The sequence below is a fragment of the Lepidochelys kempii genome, chromosome 6, assembly GCF_965140285.1.
Source record: "Lepidochelys kempii isolate rLepKem1 chromosome 6, rLepKem1.hap1, whole genome shotgun sequence".
NCBI classification, from domain to species: Eukaryota; Metazoa; Chordata; order Testudines; family Cheloniidae; genus Lepidochelys; species Lepidochelys kempii.
In genome coordinates, this window is record NC_136385.1 from 87165709 (window position 1) to 87190335 (window position 24627).

The window sequence follows — 24627 nt, forward strand, 5'->3', positions numbered from 1 at the left end:
AAATAATTTACCTTTGGACTCAGACCAATCATGGAAAGTTTCTGTCCAAAAGGAGAATTTTGGGGAAGTATGAATGCCAGAAAACATCAGCCTACAATGGGTAAAATGTTGCAACTTTAACTACAACTTTATCTACAATGAACACTATAATTACACTTAGCTAACATAGGCAAGTTTAAAAAAAAATGACAAACACACAGTGTTACAGATGTTGATGTACTGCAACTTGATTATTAGAGCTTTCTGAAGCCCTTCAACCCTCTGGCTAGAAAGGGAACCTGTGCAGATAAAACGTGGCAAATTGCCACTTCTGAAATACAAGCCAAGAATTTGATGAAAAAGAGAACCTTTCTTTTAATTATATTGCTGCTTTATCTTGAGGCTTTCTTTCATTACAACAATATAAGTGCTCCAGAACGTCAAAATAAATCCAATAACTGACAACAAAATGTTAACATTTAAGGACCCAATCCCGCAAACATTCACATGTGGGAGTAACGTTATTCATGATTAATCCCAAACTGGATTATTCAGAGGAGTAAAGTTACATGTTCAAGTGTCTCCAAGATCAGACCCCTATTGAAGCCACTGACTTTGTTAAGAAATTTGTATTAACTGATATAATTTACACCCATATATGTTTTGTGCTGCTGTTGGCCATACATTGTACCAAGCATGCCAACAGCAATCTGAAATACATTTGAGCTTTCTGATAAAGTATTTGATAGGACAAAATGCTTTAAGTGTTAACTAGGCAGTGTTTCTCAACAACGGGTCCATGGACTGGCGCTGGTCCCTGAGATTTCCTGGACACAGTTCAGAAGGCAGCAAGCCAGTCCTTGGTATCAAAAAGGTTGAGAAACACTGAGCTAGGAGACAAATTCATATCAAAAGTATCTCAGTGAAATTTAAGAGTTTCCCAGCATCACAATGGAATTTACCAAAACTCAGCAGAATATTTGGCCAGAACAGGGAAGAAAACATTAATTTAGCAATGTGAGACTGAGCAGTAACAAACTAAAGAGCAGCCAGGGTGTGCAACAGCAAAATGCTACACTGTTGGACAAGTAATTCTGATGGTTTGTGGAGGCAAGTCAATAAGTGAGATCAACAGTGTTTTCGTCTCTGTGAGAAGCAGAAGGAGAACTGAGTGAACAAGAATACAACACCTCGTACTGGCTGGATGCTTCATGCTATAGATGGCTATTTGTTGATCTGTCCCCTCAGACGAAGATAAAGTATGGAACAATGAAAGCTGCCAGCTGGAGAAGGGAAAAGTATGGCACAGAAACAGAATATGAATTCCCATGCTGGATTTTACCCCAAATAGCACTGCACCAAGCCTGGAGCCAACGTCAACCAGAATCTTTCCTGTCAGGTCAGGCAACGCATACCGATAAAGAAACTTCAGTTCCATGAGGGAAAAGGAATGAGAAATAAACTCTGAGAAATAAAAGCAGAACAGAACAAAGGTGTTACATGGGTAACATTCACCAGTGCCAAATATTCAGCAGAGCATAACCCTACTCTGACACAGATCTCCCCTTCTACTATATTTTAATTCTTGTTTCCTATACACTTTTTTATTATAGGGCTCCATCAACCATCTGAGTCTGCAGTGTCCTGTGCTATGACTTAGAGCTTGTCTACATCTGAAACACTATAGCAGCACAGCTGCAGTGTTGCAGCTGCGTTGCTGCGGTGCTTCAGGGAAATTACCACCTATGCCAATGGGTGGGACTCTCCCATTGGTGTAGGTAATCCACCTCCCTGAGAGGTGGTAGCCAGGTCAATGGAAGAATTCTTCTGTTGGCCTAGCATCGTGTACATCAAGGGTTAGGTCGGCTGAACTATGTCACCCAGGGGTGTGGATTTTTCACTCCCCTGAGTGATGTAGCTGGGTCGACCTAACTTTTTAATGTAGACCAGGCCTTAGTCACTAGATTAACTTTAGTTGAATCAGCACCATTCCTCTATTAGAGAGGTTAACTATAATTATTAGAGCTGCTTGGAAAAACGCAAACAAAATATTTTTTCATTGGAATTTACTGATTTGTCAAACTCATAGTGTTCCATGGAGACAGTCTGATTTTGACAATGTCTAAGGGAATCCAGGAAGGGGTCCTGAGGGACGCCTGCCTGCTTTCCTGCCAACTCACTCACCCAGCTCCTCAGTGCCCTGCCGGACTACTTTGGCATCAGTGCTCCATTCCCTTTTGGGGAAAATTTTTAAAATTTAGGTTTTCAGCCTGAATTGGAAAAAAACCAAATTCTGAAACACTAAAATCCTCTGAGAAATAGAATTACCTTTCTCCACACAGCTCTACTAATTATTTACCTGGAAATATTACTATACATTAATGGCGGTGAACGATTCAGAGTATTACAACTGAATACAGTATCTTAGATCTCAATGTAACAACAATATATCTGTTCACAAAAAGAATCTGTAAATAGTTTAAATTGGAACAGCTAGCTTTTAGAAGACTGAATGTTACTATAATAAAGTATTTATGCTTTGCATTTTAAAGACCCTGCTCTGCTTTGGGGTAGCACAGAGCTGCACCAGGCCAAACAGCAGCTCTCAGAGTCACTGTGCCTCCTAGTGTTCCTACATATGAAGGTGGAGGAGGCCACTGTGTCATCTCTTTTGACACTGCTGCATGCACTTTCCTCTTCAGTATAGCCATAGCCCTGTCTACTTCCTGCCCCCTTTCTGGCTGGCTAGGGTCACTCATGCAACTGTGCTTGGCCCTTGTGTGCAGGAGGCTTCTTGTGCTCTCCCCCATGCAGAGTGTGGGGAATAATCTGTCCTGCTGACTATGCCAGTTTGGAAAGACAAAGGCCACGTCTACACTACAGACTTCTCATAAAATAGCGACGTCAGTAAGGGTGTGAGGATGCGTGATCCTTGACCGACATAGCTATACCGGCCAAAGCCCCTAGTATAGCCACAGTTATGCCAGCAAAGCTGTCCTTTTGCCAGTATAGGTTATTTTGCCTTGGGGTGGGGGAGTGCTGGAAAAAGTTACACTGGCAAAAGTGCTGAGATTTGCTAGTATAAAACAGCTTTCACTCTAGGTGCTCTTTGCTGGTCTAGCATGCCGGTATACCTATATTAGTAAAGCACGCCTAGAGTAGACTTGGCAAAAGTCCTCAATCAGCTGGATGATCTGTTGCTCAGGTGAGCTACTGCATAACTATTTTTAACAATATAAAATAGCTACATCTATTGTATATTCACAAATCAGCCAGCATATCTATTTGGCTTGTGCACTCACAACATGGTACTTACCTAAAGGTGCGGTCTTGTGTGAGCCACACACTACACAGTAGTTTCTACTCATTTTCCCCTTCTCACACAATGAATCAATAATGTCATCATCATAAAGGAATGCATCAACATGAACTGTTGGCTCTGGCTGCTCAAGTATCTAAAAAAGAAGATGAAATCTAAGAAAATCACAGACAAATCTCTTTATTTCACTTATACAGTGATTTGGGTTTTTTAAACAAAACCTAAAGGTCCAGACTGTGTCCTATGCAATGCATTAGACCTAAATTACATATCACAAGTTCTGGAATTATGTTTTTACTTCCTCACGCACTCTCCACCTTCCCCAAGGTTCTGTCCAATCAGTCCACTTGTATTTGTGTAATTTATGTCTTTTAATACTAAAGTTAATATATATTTCTCTAAAATGTAGGGCTAGTCTAACCAAATTAAGCTAAATTGATTTAAGTCACACAAATTGATTTAAGAGCGAGTCCACCCAATAGTGGTTGCACAGATTTATTTAAAATTTATTTGGTTAAATAAATGCAATTCCTGTGTGTAGACTTAGCCTACAATTTTCAACTGACAAGCAACTGCTTTGTAGAAGTTGTCAAGGGAAAGCTGGAGGTTTGAGCAGCTGGGCAAGGGACAGTTGGGGATTTTGGTACCCAGGAGACAAGTGAAGGTTATAGGCTAGGGAAGGAATGCATTCGCTCTTTCCTTTACAATTTGGGCAAAGGAAGAGGTGACTTACATTTTGGGGATAGGGAGCTGAATGCCTCATTACTCACCCCAGAAACACACTAAGGTAATGCTGCTTCTCTTATAACTTTAACTGTCTAAGAAATACAACTTTTCATGTTTAATATTTCAGAATCAGAAACACCATTGATTAATGCACATATAATTTTCAATCAGATGGACATTATTGTTTTTGCCTTTTATTATTTCAAGGTGTTGTATTCCTCAAGCATCCCCCTATCTCCTCTTTCCTCCCCTCAAAGCATTGGTGTACAGGGCCAATCCATTTTTCCAGTTAAGAACTACATGCAGCTCCTCTAGGAATGTATTAACTCTGTTCCTGGAATGAACAGAAGAAGTGCTTAAGTAGAAAAGATGCTACTTTTCTCCACTCCCAAATACACATGAACTGAGCATCCTGCCTCTTTCATTCCCTAATATCTCAGGAAACAAGGAAGTGGAAGCCAAACTTGAATCTCCTGTACTGTAGTACCACCACTCCACTGGCTCTATCTTTTCAGTTTTCTTATTTCACGTTCATACTGTAATAGTGCCTAGAGGCCCCAATTAGGAATCATCATGCCAGTCAGGCACTATATTCCATAACTAGGCTAGCTACATTGTGCTGGACACTCTACATGAATGTAATAAAAGACAGGCCCTGCCCTAAATAAGTTACAATCAAATTATTTAACTGAGGCACTGTGAGGTGAAGTGATTTTCCCAAGGTCATGAAACAAAACAGTGGCAGAGTTGGGAACAGAACCCAGGTCTCCCAAATCCCTCCAATGCCCTAGCCAATAGACCATATTGCCATCGGTATTATTATTATAATCTCTGAGTGAATGCTGTGGTGCAGCAGAGAGAGACCAGAATGACAAGCTTACTTTTTGAATCGCAAGATGTTCTGAGTTAAGCATTGCCTCAATGGGTAAGCAATTCCGAAGATCTTCAGCAATACTTCTGAGTACAACATCATTATTACTCAACATGAATTCATCAAAGTCATCTACAATACAAAATGATTTAAAACAATCATGTATATATCATGGGGACTGTAAGTGATGACCAATATAATATAGCTGTGATTTGTAAACAATGCCAGATGTATAGGGTTTTTATATGAAGCATGTTTTCCAATCTTTATTAGTATTTTCAGCCAGAGACAGATTTAAATCCTAATAACTTTGTCTCTTAAAATAAGTATTTTTTAGATTTCAAATTATTTTCATGTTTACAAACCTATAACTTACACATGATGACCTATACCCCATCAAAGTGATATGGTTTCATTCTAAGATATAAAAACATCAAAGATGTTTTTGAAGTGTTGGAAAAACGACAAAACTCACAGTTGCTTGCACTCACATAACTGTCACAAAGGTTTCTCTTATAGAGTCAAATAAAATATATTAGAGTGCTAGTTACGAAGATCAGGGACAATGCATAGTTCAACAATTCAGTTTATAAGACATCTTAAATAAGTAAGTGAAAAAAACTAAGAATTAATTTTTTCACATCCTATTTGTATTAGAGATTTTTGTTATTTTTCACATGTACGCATCTGCACCATAAGGCTCTCTCTCCTTCTTTCCTGATTTATCTTCCCATCCTCCTCTCTTTAGTTCTATAGCCAATTTCCTTTAACCAGGGACGATTAGATGAAACTGCCTTTTGGAGCTCCTCCATGCTCCATCCACATTGAGCCTCGACCTAGTTCTAACCACTGGCGTAGGCCAGGTTGCAATGATATTTATTAAAAAAAAAAAAAAATTAGTAACATGGATTGGCTCCATCCATCGAGGCTTTCTCTATACTTAAGACTTTTTTCTTCTCAAATAACAATTCCTTTCTACCCCATTTTGTCTGCCTTTTCTATTTAGATTTAGATTGTAAGCCTTTGGGCAGCGACTAGGTTTTACTACGCGTACATACAGCACCTAACACTATGAAATCACATTCTTAGTTGGGGCTTCTAGGCTTTTCTTTAATAAAACTAAATAATAAAAAAATTCCATTACTACCACTGGTGGAAGCGCTAGTACAGACAGGCTGTCAACTGCAGCCACTGTTCACAGCAAGTCTAGAAGACATAGTGGTTAAAAATGCCAGGCTTGTGGGGCTGATCCACACTAGTGCTCCCACTGTTTCTATCACTGGTGGAGCTGTACCATACCAACAACAACGGACAATTTTAAGTCTAGGGTAAAGACAGCCAAAGGCCAACTAAACTACAATTTTAGCCTTGAAGTGGTTTTGAGTCATGTTTAAAATTGCTTCAGCAAACATGGTTTAAATAAAGGAGTCACTATTAATTAGTGTAAGAGATTAGCTTTCTCTCCATACAAAGAGCTCTGAATGTTGCTTCCACAGCACTTCCCAAAACTGAGACCAAGAGCCGATCCCAGATCTCTCTTATTATGCTGCAGAACATTACTACTAGGCCTTTAGGCCAGATGGCCTCTATCTAAGATTTATATAGGTTATTAATTATTACTTGTATTGTGGTAATGCCCAAAGGCCCCGATTGGGATTGCAGCCCTACTGTGTTAGCCATTGTACAAAGACATGATCTATGTCCCAAAGAGCTTGCAATCTAATTTGAAACATGATGCACAGCGTGAACAAACAGTAGAATAGATAGGAAGAGCTGGGGTTAACAGTAGCAACATTAAGTGTTGCAAATTACACAGATAGTATGCACAACTCAGTGGCTCCAGATTTAGCTTTTTATTTTTAACCCAATAAATAAAATCTCATATGTCTCCCACTGTCATAAAATCTCATATGTCTCCCACCATCCAACACTGGTTTGGAAATTATTCACAGGCATCACAGAAGTGGGTCTTGAGGAAGGAGAACAGTGGATTTATTGATCAGTTCAGGAAGGAAGTTCCATGCGTATAGGACACCACAGCAGATTGTTCAGAGACATTTGTAGGAGAAGTGGACAAACACGTTTTTAAGGCTGGCATCATCAGTGAAGCAGACAGGGTGTAGGGCAACCTGGTAAGAGATAAGAACAGATGAGGGAGGCAGAGAGTTGTGAAGAGCCTTAGCAGTGAAGACAAGAAGTTTGAACCTGATGAAATGGAGGAAGCTGAGCAGAGGGAATTAGAAAAAGGGGTGACATGGTCAGAACAATGGGCAAGAAAGATTATCTTAGCAGCTGTATTTTGTATTGACTGATTGTTGTGGGCAATAATCTCCAACATCTGGCTTGTGCTTTTAAACAATATTGTTACTATGTAATAGAGTTCATCCAGCTGCTACACTGACTGTTAAGAGTATCAAATTCTCCATTTTGTTAAAATGTGTAAGCGTGGCTTTACTGCAGCTCTAACAACACATGAATTCAGATCCTGCGATCCCAGGGCTAGGAGTATTGTTGAGAAAGTGATCAGTTCCTGCACTGCTCAAGTGACCCTATTCTGGCCAACAGGAATGGCGAATGGCTCCTGAGGATATTGTACATCCTGCCTCCTTGGGGCCACTGGACGATCGAGGCGCTGAAGGAGCACTCAAGGACGATAAGGCCATTGTGGAGAAACTAAGTGAATTCTTTGCATCGGTCTTCACAGCTGAGGATGTGAGGGAGATTCCCAAACCTGAGCCATTCTTTTTAGGTAACAGATCTGAGGAACTGTCCCAGATTGAGGTATCTTTAGAGGAGGTTTTGGAACAAACTGATAAATTAAACAGCAATAAGTCACCAGGACCAGACGGTATTCACCCAAGAGCTCTGAAGGAACTCAAATGTGAAACTGCAGAACTACTAACTGTAGTCTGTAACCTATCATTTAAATCAGCTTCTGTACCAGATAACTGGAGGATAGCTAATGTGACACCAATTTTTAAAAAGGGCTCCAGAGGTGATCCTGGCAATTACAGGCCTGTAAGCCTGACTTCAGTAGTGGGCAAACTGGTTGAAACTGTAATAAAGAACAATATTGTCAGATATATAGATGAACATAATTTGTTGAGGAAGAATCAAGGTTTTAGTAAAGGGAAATCATGCCTTATCAATCTACTAGAATTCTTTGAGGGGGTCAACAAGCATGTGGACCAAGGGGATCCAGTGGATATAGTGTACTTAGATTTTCAGAAAGCCTGACAAGGTCCCTCACCAAAGGCTCTTGAGCAAAGTAAGCTGCCACAGGATAAGAGGGAAGGTGCTCTCATGGACTGGTAACTGATTAAAAGATAGGAAACATATCTAGATATAAATGGTCCGTTTTCAGAATGGAGAGAAGTAAATAGTGGTGTCCCCCAGGACCTGTACTGGGTCCAGTCCTATTCAACATATTCATAAATTATCTAGAAAAAGGGGTAAACAGTGAGGTGGCAAAATTTGCAGAGGATACAAAACTACTCAAGATAGTTAACTCTCAGGCAGACTGCGAAGAGCTACAAAAGGATCTCTCAAAACTGGGTCACTGGGCAACAAAATGGCAGATGAAATTTAATGTTGATAAATGCAAAGTAATGCACATTGGAAAGCATGCTCCCAACTATACATATAAAATGATGGGATCTAAATTAGCTGTTACCACTCAAGAAAGAGATCTTGGAGTCACTGTGGATAGTTCTCTGAAAACATCCACTCAATGTACAGAAGCAGTCAAAAAAGTTAACAGAATGCTAGGAATCATTAAGAAAGGGATAGATAATAGGACAGAAAATATCATGTTGCCTCTATATAAATCCACGGTACGCCCACATCTTGAATACTGTGTGCAGATGTGGTGGCCCCATCTCAAAAAAGATATATTGGAATTGGAAAAGGTTCAGAAAAGGGCAACAAAAATTATTAGGGGTATGGAACGGCTTCCGTATAAGGAGAGATTAATAAGACTGGGACTTTTCAGCTTGGAAAAGAGACGGCTAAGGGGAGATATGATTGAGGTCTATAAAATCATGACTGGTGCAGAAAAGTAGATAAGAAAGTGTTGTTTACTACTTCTCATAACACAAGAACTGGGGGTCACCAAATGAAATGAACAGGCAACAGGTTTAAAACAAATAAAAGGAAGTATTTCTTCACACAATGCACAGTCAACCTGTGGAACTCCTTGCCAGAGGATGTTGTGAAGGCCAAGACCATAACAGGGTTCAAAAAGAACTAGATAAATTCATGGAGGATAGGTCCATCAATGGCTATTAGCCAGGATGGGCAGGAATGGTGGTGTCCCTAGCCTCTGTTTGCCAGAAGCTGGCAATGACTATTACCTGTTCTCTTCATTCCCTCTGGGGCACCTGGCACTGGCCACTGTCGGAAGACAGGATACTGGGCTAGATGGACCTTTGGTCTGACCCAATAAGGCCATTCTTATGTTCTTGGGCAGAGAAATGGTTATTGTAATATGGAACTTTTGAAGAGGGGGGAGGACAGGAGGGATACCCTACTTCCCCAAAACCAGAATATGGGAAATCTCTGACTCTTCCCCTCCTCATATTCTCTTAATTTTTCTGAGTTTACCAAAACCTGAAGAGCAGCTCTGTGTAAGCTCAACAGCCTGTCTCTCTCTCTAACAGAAGTTGGTCCAAAAAAAGATACTACCTCACCCACCTTGTCTCTCCAATAAAACTATGACCATATATCAAATATACAGTATCAGAGAATCACATTCTTCAGAAACAAGAACAAACAAACAAACATCAAACACAAGAAAGGGAGAGAAAAAAAAATCATGGATGCTCTTTAAAATAACTACTAACAGAACAATAAAATAAACACTAACAACTTCCCTAAATGTCTTATGCTATCCGGAACGTAATTAAGATCAAATAAATCTTCAAATCAACAATATTTAACGATTTCCTAGATCATTTACATTAGTCAAACCAGCAAATTTAAAATGGTTCATTTTTTATTTCTTTTTTAGTATTTTTAAAAAAACAACCAACTGGTCAGCATAGTAGAATGGATAGATTTTGCTGTCCATTTTCATCTGACACAGCTGACAAAGGCAGAGATTAGCCTCCACCTGTCTAAAGTGAGGGGGAAAAATAAAATAAATGCTCACACAGGAACACCTTAAGGCCATGAAATAACTTTCCCCAGTGTTGCTAGGCACATCTCAGAATCCATTCCTGTCGACGACTAAGAGAAAAGATATGTTTTCACTAATCTGGAATCTACAAAAGTCCCTGCTGAGGCAGTGTAGTCCAGTAGAGAGGATACTAACCTGAGATTTAGAAGATCTGGATTCTATTTCTAGCTCTGCCATTGACTCAGTGGGTGACCTTGGGCAAGTCACTTCACCCCTCCGTGCTTCTGTATCCCCTCCCACTCTTTCCATCGTCTATTTAGATTGTAAGCTCCTTAAGGCAGGAACTGTCTCTTACTATGTGTCTGTACTGTATCTCCTATAAAGGGGCCTCTAAAAGCTACTGTGATAGAAACTATAATGATCTAACATGACGAGATCATTCCTTGAAGGTACTGAGTGTGAATTTGGCACTTTAATATAACCCAAAGCCAGAAGATCATCCTAAGCTTTATGAATCCAATATGACAAACTGCTGAAACCCAAATTCTAAAAAGCAGATAATCAGCTAAAAGTGCTCATCGCCAAATGGTGATGCATTTTCTGTTAGGAACACAAACACTGCAGGGCAAAGAAAAAAATGAATGAACACATTACCTTTGTGGGAGGTCACAAAATGGCAGCTTATTTTAAGCAGCTCTTGCACAGTATTCTGCATGTGCATGTTCAATCCATTACTAAAATCAGAATTTGAGAGGTTACCTATTTCATAACTGAGAAAGAAATAGTAACACCTACTTCAATAAGTCAAATGCACGAACCCTTACATATCCATGTATTTCTAAATCACCACTGAATGCAGCATCTAGGTGTCAAATATTAAAATGTACACTTCCACCTCACCCTGGGAAGCCTATATCTACTCCACCGTTGGTAGGGTTATACTACATAGGCTATTCCTTGATGCCTATCTCTCCAGGTATCTCCAAACAAGAAATCAAAAAGAACCTCAATACATAGGTACTGTTCTTGTGCCACCGTAACTGGGCCTGTTACTGGTACTAAATGATGGGAATGTACAATACATAATCAAAGCCCTAGTATGTATCTTCACAGAGTTAATAACATTTTAAAAACAAACCAGGAAGAAATTGCACATAGTTTATGAATTAGTTTAAGATGAATCTCAATCAGTTGTGTTTTTTGCTGGAAGGAATATTACTGTCTGTATTCCACTCCAAAACTGGTTCTGCAGGACCTGCTCACTGTGCATTTATAATTTAATCAACACCTTGGAAAAAAATTAACACCCTGCCACAACTCAGCCTTAACGTAGCAGATTTAAAATTAGCTATGTAAACATCAGAAGCCTCACACTGGATGTATCATATCTAAACATTTTGGCATTACCAAAAATCTGATTGTACAGAAGCATTACAGAATCCCAGGGTTAGAAAGGACTGCAAGGGTTATCTAGTTTAACCCCCTACCAAGGTGTAGGATTTGTTGTGGCTAAACCAGGGGTGGGTAAACTTTTTGGCCCGAGTGCCACACGGGGGTTGCAAAACTGTATGGAGGGCAGGGTAGGGAAGGCTGTGCCTCCCAAAACAGCCTGGCCCCGCCCCCCATCCAACCCCTCCCACTTCCCACCCCCTGACTGCCCCCCTCAGAACCACTGACCCATCCAACCCCCCCTGCTCCTTGTCCCCTGACTACCCCCTCCCGAGACCTCTCGGTCCCTATCCAACCCTCCTGTCCCCTATCCACACCCCCGCCTCCTGACAGGCCCCTCAGGACTCCCACGTCTTTCCAACCCACCCTGTTCCCCGTCCCCTGACAGCCTTCATAGAACCTCCGCCCTATCCAACCGCCCCATGACAGGCCCCCTGGGACTCCCACACCTATCCAACCGCCCCCTGCTCCTGTCCCCTGACTGCCCCCCGGGACTCCCTGACCCCCTTACTATGCCACTCAGAGCAGCTTGTCTGGAAGCCACACCGCCCAGCCGGAGCCAGACACGATGCCATGCTGCCTGCAGGAGCACGCAGCCCCACCAACCAGAGCGCTGCTCGTGCAGCGGCGTAGCTGTAGGGGAGAGGGGACAGTGGACTAGCCTCCCCGGTGGGGAGCTCAAGGGCCGGGCAGGACGGTCCTGTGGGCAGGATGTGCACCACAAGCTGTAGTTTGCCCACCTCTGGTCTAAACCATCCAAAACAGATGGCTATCCAGCCTCCTTTGGAAAACATTATGTAGCCTCTAAATTACAACAGGAGGTTGCATAGCACACTGAAAGGAAAGGACTTAATAAAGAGGCAATCTAAGAGCAAAGACAACTGGGCTTTTTTTATATAAATTCAAGATCACAGAGGAAAAAGCAAATTTGCTTTGCAAAGACTAACATTTGTTAGTCTTAATTATGCAAAGCTAATTTAAACTTCGAATATAATTTGGTGATACTGGATGTACAAGCTGAAGATAAGGCTGCATCTCTCACAAAAATTAATTTCCCCCATGTTACCAATAAGATTTTAGATACGACCTCAGGATGAATAATCTGGTCATTCCTAATACCATTTTCCCCTGCAAATATCTCCATTAAGATTACCATCGTATTCCTGGTACTTTTTTCCAACAGAAGTCAGATTTATTTAATTAGTACTTTAGCTCTTTTTGGTGTGTTGTTCAGGGTGGATAAAAACCAATGATTTAAAAAAAAATAAAAAAAATTGGAATTTTTTTAATTTAAAACAGAATTTTTTTGTAAAATGCTTTTTAAGGAAAAAAATTATCTAAAGATAGTTTTAATTAAGATACATTCTAGCTCAAAGATATCTCATCATAGAATAGGGATTATAAATTCTAATTCTATAGTATGAGACAATATATTCATGTAATGTTTAAGAAAAGTTTTGTAAATGAATTCCAATAGTTCATGGATTAGGGACCCAATTTGATGGGGTTCTAGGGGCTTCTGTATAGATTATTTAGGTTAATCTTTCTATCTACCCAATGGGACTCAGTGCTCAGTCTAGAAGATACCATCAGAGATGCTTAGTTTGTAGTTCTCAAACTGTGGATTTGTGTCTCCAGAAATACAGTAACATGCTTGTTAACAGCAAAAATGTTTTTAAATAAATAAATATATAGAGGTGAGAAACAACAGACCTCAACCCTACTGTCCCTCTGCAAATTTGTGTACACAGAGTCAATCCCTTACCTCTCTCTAAAAGTGCAAAGTTTCAAAAAGTTCAATGAATAGAAGATTGTTGGAGACAGAATAGATCTGGACAAGGAGAAGTCTGGAGTTAAATGTGAGAAGGAAGGGACAGGCAGTAGAAACAAAAGTGAAACCGTTTGAGCAGCATATTCCAGAAGTCTTAGGGTCTTTCTGAGGGTAGCCTTCATTGATTTGAGATCTACCATACCATTCTCTCACTAGAAGGGAAAACCGATAATGGCAGCAGGCTGTAGATGAGACCCAAACTGGGTCTCTTTTATTGCTGAGTTGTGAAGAATATGTATTAAGGTTACAACAACCAACAAGAATGCACTTTTATGTAGAAATCCATGATTAAATAGAGTCTTCCTGACTAGTGATTTAAAGCAAATCCACTTTGGTGTTGTTTAAATTTACATCTCTTTGACTGAGCTGACAGAAGCTCCACAGTTCAATTTTGAACCAAGTTACTTGTATGTTGTATAATTGCTCCGTACATTTACCAAAATCATATGACCTAGTTTTCATTGATGACTAACTGCTTATTCCCAGTCCTTGTTCTTACATCAACCTTTTCCTCTATAGTTTCATTTTCCCAGTGGAAAATTGTAAAAGGTAATTAATGCCACTTCCTAAAACTGGTGATTCCTCAGATTCTTATCCTAAAACTGACGATACATCAGAACCTATCATAACATCCCATCTCAATTCATCAAACAATATTTAAAATAATGAAAAAGATTCACAGTGTATCCACCATCTTAATGATGATCTAACCTGTCAATCTGGCTTCTGCTCAGTGACACTACTTGATCTCTACTCAAACACTACTCTGTTTGCATAAATCATATTCCTTAAGCTCTGGATAAGAAGCACAATACAGATTTACAGATGTAATTCTTCTTCTATTCTGTAATAGTACTTATGATCTCTTAGCACTCACGTGCATCTTTCTTCATTCTTGCTCTTTACTCATCATGAGGCTTTAATTAGAACCTCTTGAAGATTTCCAGTTCCACCTTAGTTTTGTTATAGATGAGAGGAAAAGGTATCTTCCTATTAAGGAATCCTGCCCCACCAACACCCGCCCCTTACATATACTCCACACTTCCTAACCTTGTGGAAGTCATCACTTAATAAATATAACTACCGAGGTCTGGGAATGGAAGAGTCTCTGGTCCATAATTGAAGGAGCTGGGCTGAATGGGGCTAACTGTATGAGCACCGCGAAAAAATTTTCTAGTCTCCACAGGCAGTGTATTTTGCTAACACAGTCTCTCCTTTATGAACTGTTTACCTTAATGCCATCATATATTCTTCCCACACTGCCTGCTACATACCTAATCTGCAGCCCACATCGTGCCCTCAGCTCCCATGTCACAGGGTTAGATCCTATGTCATTTACTGTTTTTAAAATTACTTTGCTAATTTGCACCCAGTGCAAGTCAGTGGGCAAGGAAATTTTAAATTCAAAGTTAACTGCATTTTTACTTATCCCTGGTAGAGGTTTTATGATGGGTTCAGTAATTGGTGTGTACTATACAATTATGTATTAATTACTGGATGATTTAGCGTTCTCAGATCAGTTTACCACTGTAGGGGATTTTGATATAGATCTGAGACTTAAATGAAAATATACAGATGGTAAAGTTTATAAAACTGCTATTTTCTCACTAAGTTACTTATTTTTTTAAAAGTTTAATTTCTAATGTATTACAATATTCAGCATTTAGCCCTGGGACAAGGGTAAATGTAAAATCATACTATATCTATTTTAAACTATTTGACAGTATAGGAACAACATATATGGATAAGGGGATTTTTACAGCCTTATCAGTAGGGCCATACCAAATTCACAGTCCATTTTTGTCAATTTCTTGGTCACAGGATTTAAAAAATAATAAATTGAATGATTTCAGCTATTTAGATCTGAAATTTCAGGCTATTGTAATTGTAGGGATCTTGACCCAAAAAGGAATTGTGCGGGGAGGGTGTGAAGGGGTTTGCAAAGTTATTGCAGGGGGGGAGGAGGTTGTGGTATTGCTACCCTTACTTCTGTGCTGTTGCTGGCTGCAGCACTGCCTTCATAGCTGGGCAGCTGGAAAGCGGCAGCTGCTGGCCGGAATCCCAGCTCTGAAAGCAGAACGGCTGCCAGCAGCAGCGAATAAGTAAAGATGGCATGGTATGGTATTGCCACCCTTACTTCTGCGCTGCTGCCTGCGGCCCTCAGTCAGCAGCTGCCACTCTCCGGCCACCCAGCTCTGAAGGCAGCAGCGCAGAAGTAAGGGCAGCATGGTATGGTATCGCCATCCTTACTTCTACGCAACTGCTGTTGGGGCGCTGCCTTCAGAGCTGAGCACCTGGCCAACAGCCACCGCTCTCCGGCCACCCAACTCTGAAGGCAGCACAGAAGTAAGAAGTGGCAATACTGCAACCCCCCTGCAACTCCCCTTTCGGTCAGGACCCCCAATTTGAGAAACACTGGTCTCCCCCATGAAATCTGTAATAATATATGGTAAAACCACACAAAAAAACAGATTTCACGGTGGGAGACCAGATTTCACAGTCCATGACACGTTTTTCATGGTTGTGAATTTGGTAGGGCACTACTTATCACTGTATGACTGATTAGTAAGAATCCCCAAATAGACTTGTTCCATCTGTTTTAAAAGATCAAAATACAACAAAAAAGGTTTTTAGTTGCCAAGAAGAAAGGTGATTTAATGACTCTAGTTTCAGATTTGAAATGTGGACTTCCTGAAGTCACAGAGACAATTCTGATAGAGTCAACTCATCCTTCCCGCCTCCTGAAGTTAAATGAAGTACACCAGAGTTTACTGTATGAGAGAGTTTTTTTTAAAAGCATGAGTCTTTCAACCTGAGGCCACACCTTCTCTGTATAAACATTAATATATCCCAGGACACTTCTATAATAGTAGAAGTTTGGAGGGTCAGTTTACACAATGCTCTCAAACTTCTATCTGGACGGGGCGCCATCACTAATGGCTTCGGGAAATCCAGGCGCATGTTCAAGGCCAAAGTTAATACTCTTCTACAGTTTACACCACACTTTTAGAGTTCCAGCACCAGATCTGTTACTAGCAGTGCTGGGGTTCTCACACTACAATACATCAGCAATGCAAATTCATTTACTGCTCATGCTCCAGTTCTGTGCAGTAAGAGATGCATCAGGTTGACAGAGAGATGGCAGGGATAATCTGAGCCCCTGGTAAACCAGGATGTCTCCCCCTTTTAACACAACCTGGGCATATTACAAGTAGCCTCTTTCAACTTACACACACACCCCCACACACTGAACTCTGCACCTCAATTTAACGGAATCTTTGCAGGGGGCTCCCAAATTGGCTTTAATTAGCCTTTAGGTTTTGTCCAAGTTTCCTTGGGCAAAATTTCTGGGACTCGGCTTTCCCAGTATTTAAATAAAAAAAAATTAAAATAAAAAAAAATTACCAAAGCTTCTTGTTGCTATTTCTGACAGTTAATGCTTCATTTCTTCAAGATCTAAAACTGACTGTAATTCAAAGGAAAAGCTGTAACCTCTACCCGAAAATGACTTACATTACACTGTAATGCGTGGGATGAGGAAGCTGGTTGCGAAAGAGCGAAAGCAGTGTTGCTAAGCAGCTGCCTGAAGACAGTAGACTATTTCTATCATTATGTGAAAAGACTTGGAACTTCTGTAATTTGTAAGAACTGAAAAAAGTATCACTTATTTTATTCTGTATAAGGGCAGAGGAGAAAAATAGGTTCAAGACATTGATTTATGTTACCATAATTACTAAGGAAGATTACTCATGGAAACTGTTAAACCAAGGAACTGTTTAAAAGTTTTCTATTTGAGTTTTTAGTTGTTCCGATATGGCCTTTATTCTAGAGAAGATAAAAGTTACTAGGTTTTTGCTATGCTGTAAAGATCTCAAATTACTTTTAACTGATGTGCCAGATAACATTGTGCATATTTATCATTTTCATAAAAGTAAAAAAATCTTAATAAATTGTTTTAAGTAAAAAAAAAAATCATCAAGCTGTCTTAGTAGTGATGCAACATGTTACTGCAGGAGGATTCACCTGCTCAGGTCTTTATCTCAAGCTGTCATGAGACGCAAACACACTCAGCCCTGCGGTGGTAATGAGGATGTGAGCCTTAAATTGCTCTGCTGATGATGTTGGAACCATGCCCAGCCCTCCTCAGCTGGAAGTGTAATTGTTGCAATGCAACATCTTGATGGGAACAGAAATAGGACTCTGGTAGGAGTACAGAAAAGAAAGGGAGAAACTTGTGTCTCAGAAGATGTCATTTTCCCTGTTTATTTTACTCCCCCTTGGTTGAAATGATCTCTTTTTCACCATATACATTCAAATTGGTTTCCCACTATTATTTGGTTCTTTTCTTTTTGCACATCATCGTTCCTCTGCTCCCTCCTCTGCATCCTAGAAATACTGGGCTTTAAATTCAGTGCATGATTGTGGAGACTAGACAACTTTTCAGCATCTCCCATGATACTGCTTTTCCTTGAGTGGGACAACCCCAATTCTAGAGATGTAGTCAGTGTTAACCAGGCATCTCAGTACTGACTCCTTGCGATACTTTGTCCTGTCCCAATCTTAGTGGTTATGGGAGTGCTCAGATATTACAGGAATGGATGTGGCATAAGTATCTAGAACAGAGGAATTTTGCAAGAAGAACATAGTAGGCTCTGCCTTCCCTCACCGCTGCCACAATTGTTGCTCAGAGCAGCTCTATGGGGTGAGGAGTCACCAAGAATGCTGAGCAGAGGCCCTAGTTCTGGGGACAGAATATAGTGATTTTAAGCCCCATCTTCCTCCACTAGTTCAGACTCTCTCCCAGTATTTTGGACAACACCTGCAGGAGGAGGCTCAGGAGAACAGCCCTGCTGAGCAAGTGCCTCAACTTAATCTCTACTCAATTCTTTAGGTGAATAAGCCAGTAGAATAATCTTCCTCCATTTGCCAACTGCCTCTTGACAAGCTTGGTGCGAGAGAAGGAAATGGCAGCCATCCAAAATAACCCCAGGTCATGCTAGAGGGAAAAAAGTGAAGTTATTTGTAGGGTGAGAGTTGTATGTGTGTTTCTTCTGACTACCAATCTGATGAGAGTGACTATCACCATTAGCTGGGTAATGATAAGAAACTCAAAAATGTATGCCTAAAACTTCTGCATGTTCCCCCTAACTAAAAAGAATGTACCTCATACAATCAGATTAAAGATGAGCAAATATTGATACTTTTGTCTACTTCCTTGTTTAAACACCAGCATCATTGCTGATGTCACGGAATCTGGAAAGAACATTAACCTTTGATTACAGTGACAGGAGGTTATGTCCTGTAGGCTCCGCACCTCCCCACGACCCTCTTCTGTGCATTTAAAGTTACTATATTTCTCTTGCGACTCTCTGGATATTCTAAACCAGAAGGTCCCAAACTGTGGTCCATGGACCACAAGTGGTCCGCAAGCTCCATTCAGGTGGTCCACAGATAGCTTCCTCTAAGGTGCACACCTGAGCGACTAGACAAGAGAGAACAAAGGGGCACCCCAATTAGATGCCTGGACCTTGGAGATGACACACCTCTAAAGTGAGGTGCTGGCCTTGAGGGGAATAGGGGGTAGGTGGGAGGGGCTATGTAGCAGGGTGGTCCCCCCAATCCAGCTCAAAAGGGGTTAGAAGCCAGCCCTTGGAGTGGGCTGGGGCGGAGAGCTAATCAGAGAAGCCTGGGAGGCAGCCAATGAAGGCTAGGGTGGGCCCTATAAAAGGGCTGCAGGGGCAGAAGGCTGCCAGTTTCTCTCCAGCCTTGGAGAGGGAAAGACTGGCTGCCTGCAAGCAGAAGGGGGTACCTTGGACAGAGCAGTGCTGGGAAAGGGCAGGAGGTGCTCCAGCCTGGTGAACTCCCTGGCTGAGGCTTTGCTTCCAAGGCCTGAGGAGGTACTGGGGCTGTGGGGAAGCAGCCAGGGAAGGAAGAGGCAGCTGGTCCAACCCCTTGCCGATGAGTGGCCACTTCAGACTGTGGTTTGCCCTTGAGCGATGGGGCTAGATGAAGACTGGTAGTGGGTCACTGAGGTGGGATGGGATGGGATGAGGGGACTGGGATTTCCTGGGGGGGGACCCCTGAGTCTGGGGGCACTACTGTGGGGCAGTACCCCAGAGAAGAGGCACTGTGGGCCAAGGGGGATGTGGGGCCTACTCTGATGCCAGTGGTAAGACACATAATGACAACAGGAGAAACACCAGCCAGCAGAAGGCACTCTGGAGCTGGAACAGCTAATTCCTGAGGTAACCAGAAGAGGTGTGGCAGCGGTAAGTACATGCCGCACTACAGGCAGTTGGGGGGGGGGTGGAATTTAGGATGTGCAGGGCTGCGGTGGCTGGAGAAAGAGGTAACTTTCCCCAGCTCCAGGGCTGTGGCTGTCGGGGAGAGACACCCTTCCCAGCCCCTGCTCGGGGGGGCTTCTGCAGCAGGGGAAAGAGCACATCCATTACATTAGAAAAGTAAGATTACTGATATTAAAATATAAGTTGTGTGCTTTTATTTGTAGAAAAAACATTATTTTTATATATAGCATGTTTATCCAAAGTGCTTTACAATAATTAACTAAAGCTACAAACAACATTTGGAAAAATTAAGTGGTCTGCTGAGACCCTCAGCAATTTTCAAGTGGTCTGTGGGGTGGGGGGAGCTTGAGAACCACTGTTCTAGACCATGAAGTCTCAGTTGATCTCATTATAGAGCTAAGAACACAGATGGTTTCCTTTCTCTTTATTGCCTAGCGCTGATGCAATATTCACTTGCAATCTTTCAAAACTGCGAAGTACAGTAGCCAAAAGTGTATTTTTAACTCCTACATAATTAGATACTATGCAGCAGTCTTGATACTACTGACAAAGAAGGTATTCCCAAAGAAGAATACATATAGTTAGGAAGTTAGCAAATATAAGGGCTATGCTCTCATGGCATGAGGCTGCTATTTCTGAAAGGCAAAACTATTTCAACTTGTAATAACAGTGAGAATCTTAGAATAGGGAGGATTCCTGCACAGACCTAATGAGAACACCCAATTATATTGTTCTCCAACTGGTTACTTTAGTTATTCAATCTTGTATTACCAGTGCATCCAGTCTATCCTGGCATTTGATCTTCTACATGTAAACTCAAATATTGTATTGCAATTACAAAACTGTTGCCATGTTAGTTTTGGCTTGGTCCACAAATCATAGACCTATACAACTGGCAAGGACTCTGATAGGTCATCTAGTCCAGTCCCCTGCACTGAGGCAGGACTAAAGTATTGTTTAGACCATCCCTGACAGGTGCTTGTCTAATGTGTTCATATCTGCCAGTCATGGAGAGTCCACAACCTCCTTAGGTAATTTGTTCCAGTACTTAACTACCCTTAGTTAGGAAGTTTTTCCTACTGTCTAAATCTCCCTTGTTGCAATTTAAGCCTATTAATACTTGTCCTATTCTCAGTGGTTAAGAACAATTTATCCCCTCCCTTTTTACAATCTTTTATGTACGTGTAGACTGTTACCGTGACCCCCTTGTTGTCTTCTCCAGACTAAACAAACCAAATTTCTTAAATCTTTCCTTGTAGGTCATGTTTTCTAGACTAATCACTTTTGTTGATCTCCTCTGGACTTTCTCCAATTACTGGAGCTTTTTAAAAACCGCAATAGAGTACATTAAATTATGAGCACAGCCTACCAGACTGTAACAATTATAAAGTAGTTCAAATCTGGGGCCTGAACTACTTGACAGATTCATTATCTTAAGTGCAGAAATTATTAGCAAAAATATGCTGTCTCTCATTAACAGTACTAAACACATGTACATTTTAAAAAGGCTCTAGAGGTGATCCAAGGAACCAGACCAGTAAACTTTGCATATATACCTGGTAAATTGATTGAAACAATAGGTAAAATTACAATAAACCTCTGGGAGACCACGATAGCATTTAATCAGCATTGTTTGTGCAAGGGAAAATCATGTCTCACTAACCTATTAGAATTTTATGAAGGTATCAGCATTATAGACAAAAGAATGGGATGACTGTTCATTTAGACTTCAAAAATTTCATAGGTCCTTCACAAAAAAATACTAAAGAAACTAAGTAGTCATGAGGCGAGAAGCAAAATATTATCATGAATCAGAAACCAGATAAGTGACAGGAAAACAAAGAGTAAGAGCCAGTGTTTAGTTTTTAATCACACAATGCATCATTAAATGTGAAACCTACTTCAGTGCGTTGAGGCCAAAAATTTAAGATGCAAAACAGGATTGGACATATATGGATAAGAACCCAAAATAATTTAACATAGATGGTGAGTTATATGGGCCCACGGTGCCTATGCTCCACCAGTATGCAGGAATGTGGGCCCAGCTCCACGAATGTTTGGGTTTATATTTAATCTGAGCTGTCCCGTCCATAGGATGGACAGGGGCAACTGCCCTAGGCCCTGCGCTTTGGGGTGCCCCACGCTTCAGGGGGATGTGGGATCTAGGGCAGTCTGGAGGGTTAGCAGGGGGCCTGGCGCTGGCAGCAGCAAGCAATGTGACCCCAGCCTGCCCTGCTCTGCCTCACTCCTGCTCTGCCCATTTCCCCAAGCCCCCCACCGCCTCTTTCTGGCTTCCACCAGGAGCTGGTGGGGCGTGGTGGAGCAGGGCAGGCTGGGTTGCTCACTGCTGCCAGCACCAGGCCCCGCACTAACCTTCCAGGTCAACCTGGACCCTGTGTTGCCCTGAAGCGTGGGGGCCCCCCCAAAGCACAGGGCCTGAGGCAGTTGCCACAGTCTGTCCTATGGACAGGATGGCTCTGCTTGGACCCGTTCTGGGCACCACCAAAAATTATACAAACCTGGCTCCCATGTAAGCTAATGATTTTTGGAATAAACATTAAACCTTATGCTTAAAGACTACATTAAAATTTGATCTGTTCGGTCTCCTCCTAATCTGTAATGTGTGAGCAAAATATAATCTGCCTAATGAAGTGGTCCCCAAACTTCTGAGGGCTGCATCCCCACCATTACACCTGTCCACACCCTCCTGCCCCCCCCCAACCTCCCCCACTGAGCTAGTGCCAGGAGCAGGGTTATGGCTCTAGTGAGTGGGAGAGGAGAAGCAGACAAGGGGCTGGGACTGTACTTTATTCAGCACAGTACTATCTATGAGGCTATGGCTTCAGTGCATTACCTAAATTCACACTCTACATTTTCAACTGTCTCAAAGATTGTGAACAATTCATAAGAAACTAAACATAAAGACTAACTTTTCAAAGTCTTTTTAGAAATGGCATATACACAGCTCAAAACTAGCTGGCCCAATAATAAGGGTGCTATATACTGAGTCCCAAGATCCTACTCTGTACCAGCCTTCCTGTGTAACACTGGGCAAATCACTTATCCTCCTCTTCTCCCCCCCTCCCAAAAAAAGTGAAAAATGTGGATAAAAGTACTTTATTTCACATGGATCTTGTGGGGATAAATACATTGAAAACTGAGGCACTCTGATACTATGGTAATGAGAGTCAGACAGACATAGAAAAGAGCCATCACTCAACAGTCTCTTATAGTAGCAAATCTGCCAAATCCAGACAATGGAAAAGGTGGGACCCATGTAATGGCAGTGTAAATATGAGCCCATGAATGGGAGAGGACATAATCATCAAACTGCATGTTGTCCCTCCTTACTTATCAAGGTATTTTTCTCTGTGTAGTGTCTTAGAAAAATACTATCAACTTCAAAAACAGTTACTCGTATTCGCATAATACCTAGGAACCTCAATCATGGAACAGGACCCCGCTGTACTTGTAAATGTTTTTCTTAATAATCAAAAGGGATATAGTTTCCTAAGTAAATTGGATTTTGAAAATTCTTACACTTTTCTCATTAGATTATATTTTGTATTTCTCTTTACACAAAGCAATTTAAATCAGTTTCACTATTGTTTATCATTGCTTGTATGTTTACAGTTTAAATTGCAATAAAAGCATTTACACAGCCTTTTCACTAAAATGGATTTTAACCCCATTTAAGTTGAACAGGTGCATCTCCTGCCCTTATACAAAACCTAAAATTTGTAAATGACAGCAGTGCAAATTCAATGTTACTAATTCTTGTGATAGGGTATTTTCTTAGAGCCCCAGCTGCTGGAAGCAAGAGATTGGGGGTGATTTCAGCTTTCACAGACTAGTATAAATGTTGAGCTGGAAAGGACTTTGAAAAGTCATTAAGTCCACCACATGGATAACCCTAGCCAACCAAGCAACACGGGCTTTACAAAGGAAGCTTTTAGCCCTCGGAACTTCAGAGAAAAGCTTGAACACATGACCCTAGTGCACCCTAAAGGCTCAGAAACCCCACCACAACTAAGATCCCTACTTCTTTTTTAAGTCTCAATTTTTAAGCCAATCTTACGATTTTGGGGGGCCCCGGGTGCGGCAGTCGAACGCTGCAGGCGGCCAACACCGGAGTTTCCGCTGTCTAAGCGAGCCCTACTTCAGTCGATACTTAAAAGTCAGGGGCACACGCTAGCCAGGGGCGACACCTTCCGACCGCCGCGCTGAGCCGACCCAGGGGAGGAGCCGCGCGCGCAAGGGAGGAGCCGCCCGTTGACAAATCCCCGAGCCCAACGGGCGCGGCACGCGCAGCGCCTCCAACTCCCAGGGAAAGCCCTGCCCCCACGCGGTGCCGGAGGCTCGCCGAGGACGGACAGGTGCCGCGGCCGGCGAATGCATCGCTTACTGGTCGTTCGCATCCAGTGCAGCAGGCGGGACCGGTCGCCTGCGCGCGCGCCCCTCAGCACAGCCAGCACCGCGCTCCGCGCCCCGACGAAATCCATCGCCCGCCTGACCCCGGCCGCCCTACGCTAGAGCCGTGCGCGACGCGCCGGGCTCGAATATCCTGCGCCTGTGCAAGGAAGGCCGAGAGCCCCGCCTCCCAGCACTACACGTGCTTCATAATGCACATGTGTAGGGAGAGGGCGGCCCGTCTCAGGATGGAAACCGTAATGAAGCCGCCTCTCACTGCGCATGTGTGGAAGAAGGCTCCTCCCTTTTTCTTAGCTCTCTCTCCTGTCGGAAAGGAGGCGTTTTCCCCACTACGTCCTAGCCCTTGAAAACGCCTCTCCCTGCGCATGCGCAGATACTAGCTTGCGTGTCCAGCCCGCACGCGTACAATCCTCGCCCTTTTCAGGGAGGACTCATATGGCCGCTCTGCCCTCTCAGTGCGCAGGTGCACAAAAATCCCCACGCCTCCCTTTCTATTCCTGGGGGGGGAGGGAGCATAGAGTCCTGCCTCTTAAGGTGGGCTGTTCCTCCTGCTGGTAGGCTGTGTATTACGCTGCTCTGGAGTTTCAAACGGGCCCTTTG

General features: G+C 42.1%; 1 protein-coding gene across 1 annotated transcript in view; it reads right to left on the reverse strand.

Annotated features, from left to right (window-relative positions):
• The window catches only part of LOC140913153 (uncharacterized), a 37552-nt gene extending 13286 nt beyond the window's left edge, over positions 1–24266 (reverse strand). The window contains exons 1-4 of the mRNA XM_078853349.1: positions 24002–24266; positions 4906–5027; positions 3296–3434; positions 1322–1443 (exon numbers count right to left, since the gene is read on the reverse strand). Coding sequence (XP_078709475.1) covers positions 1322–1443; positions 3296–3434; positions 4906–5027; positions 24002–24098 — 480 coding nt within the window. The 5' untranslated portion in view covers positions 24099–24266. The remainder of the gene's footprint in view (positions 1–1321; positions 1444–3295; positions 3435–4905; positions 5028–24001) is intronic.
• Between the last annotated feature and the right edge of the window lie 361 nt (positions 24267–24627).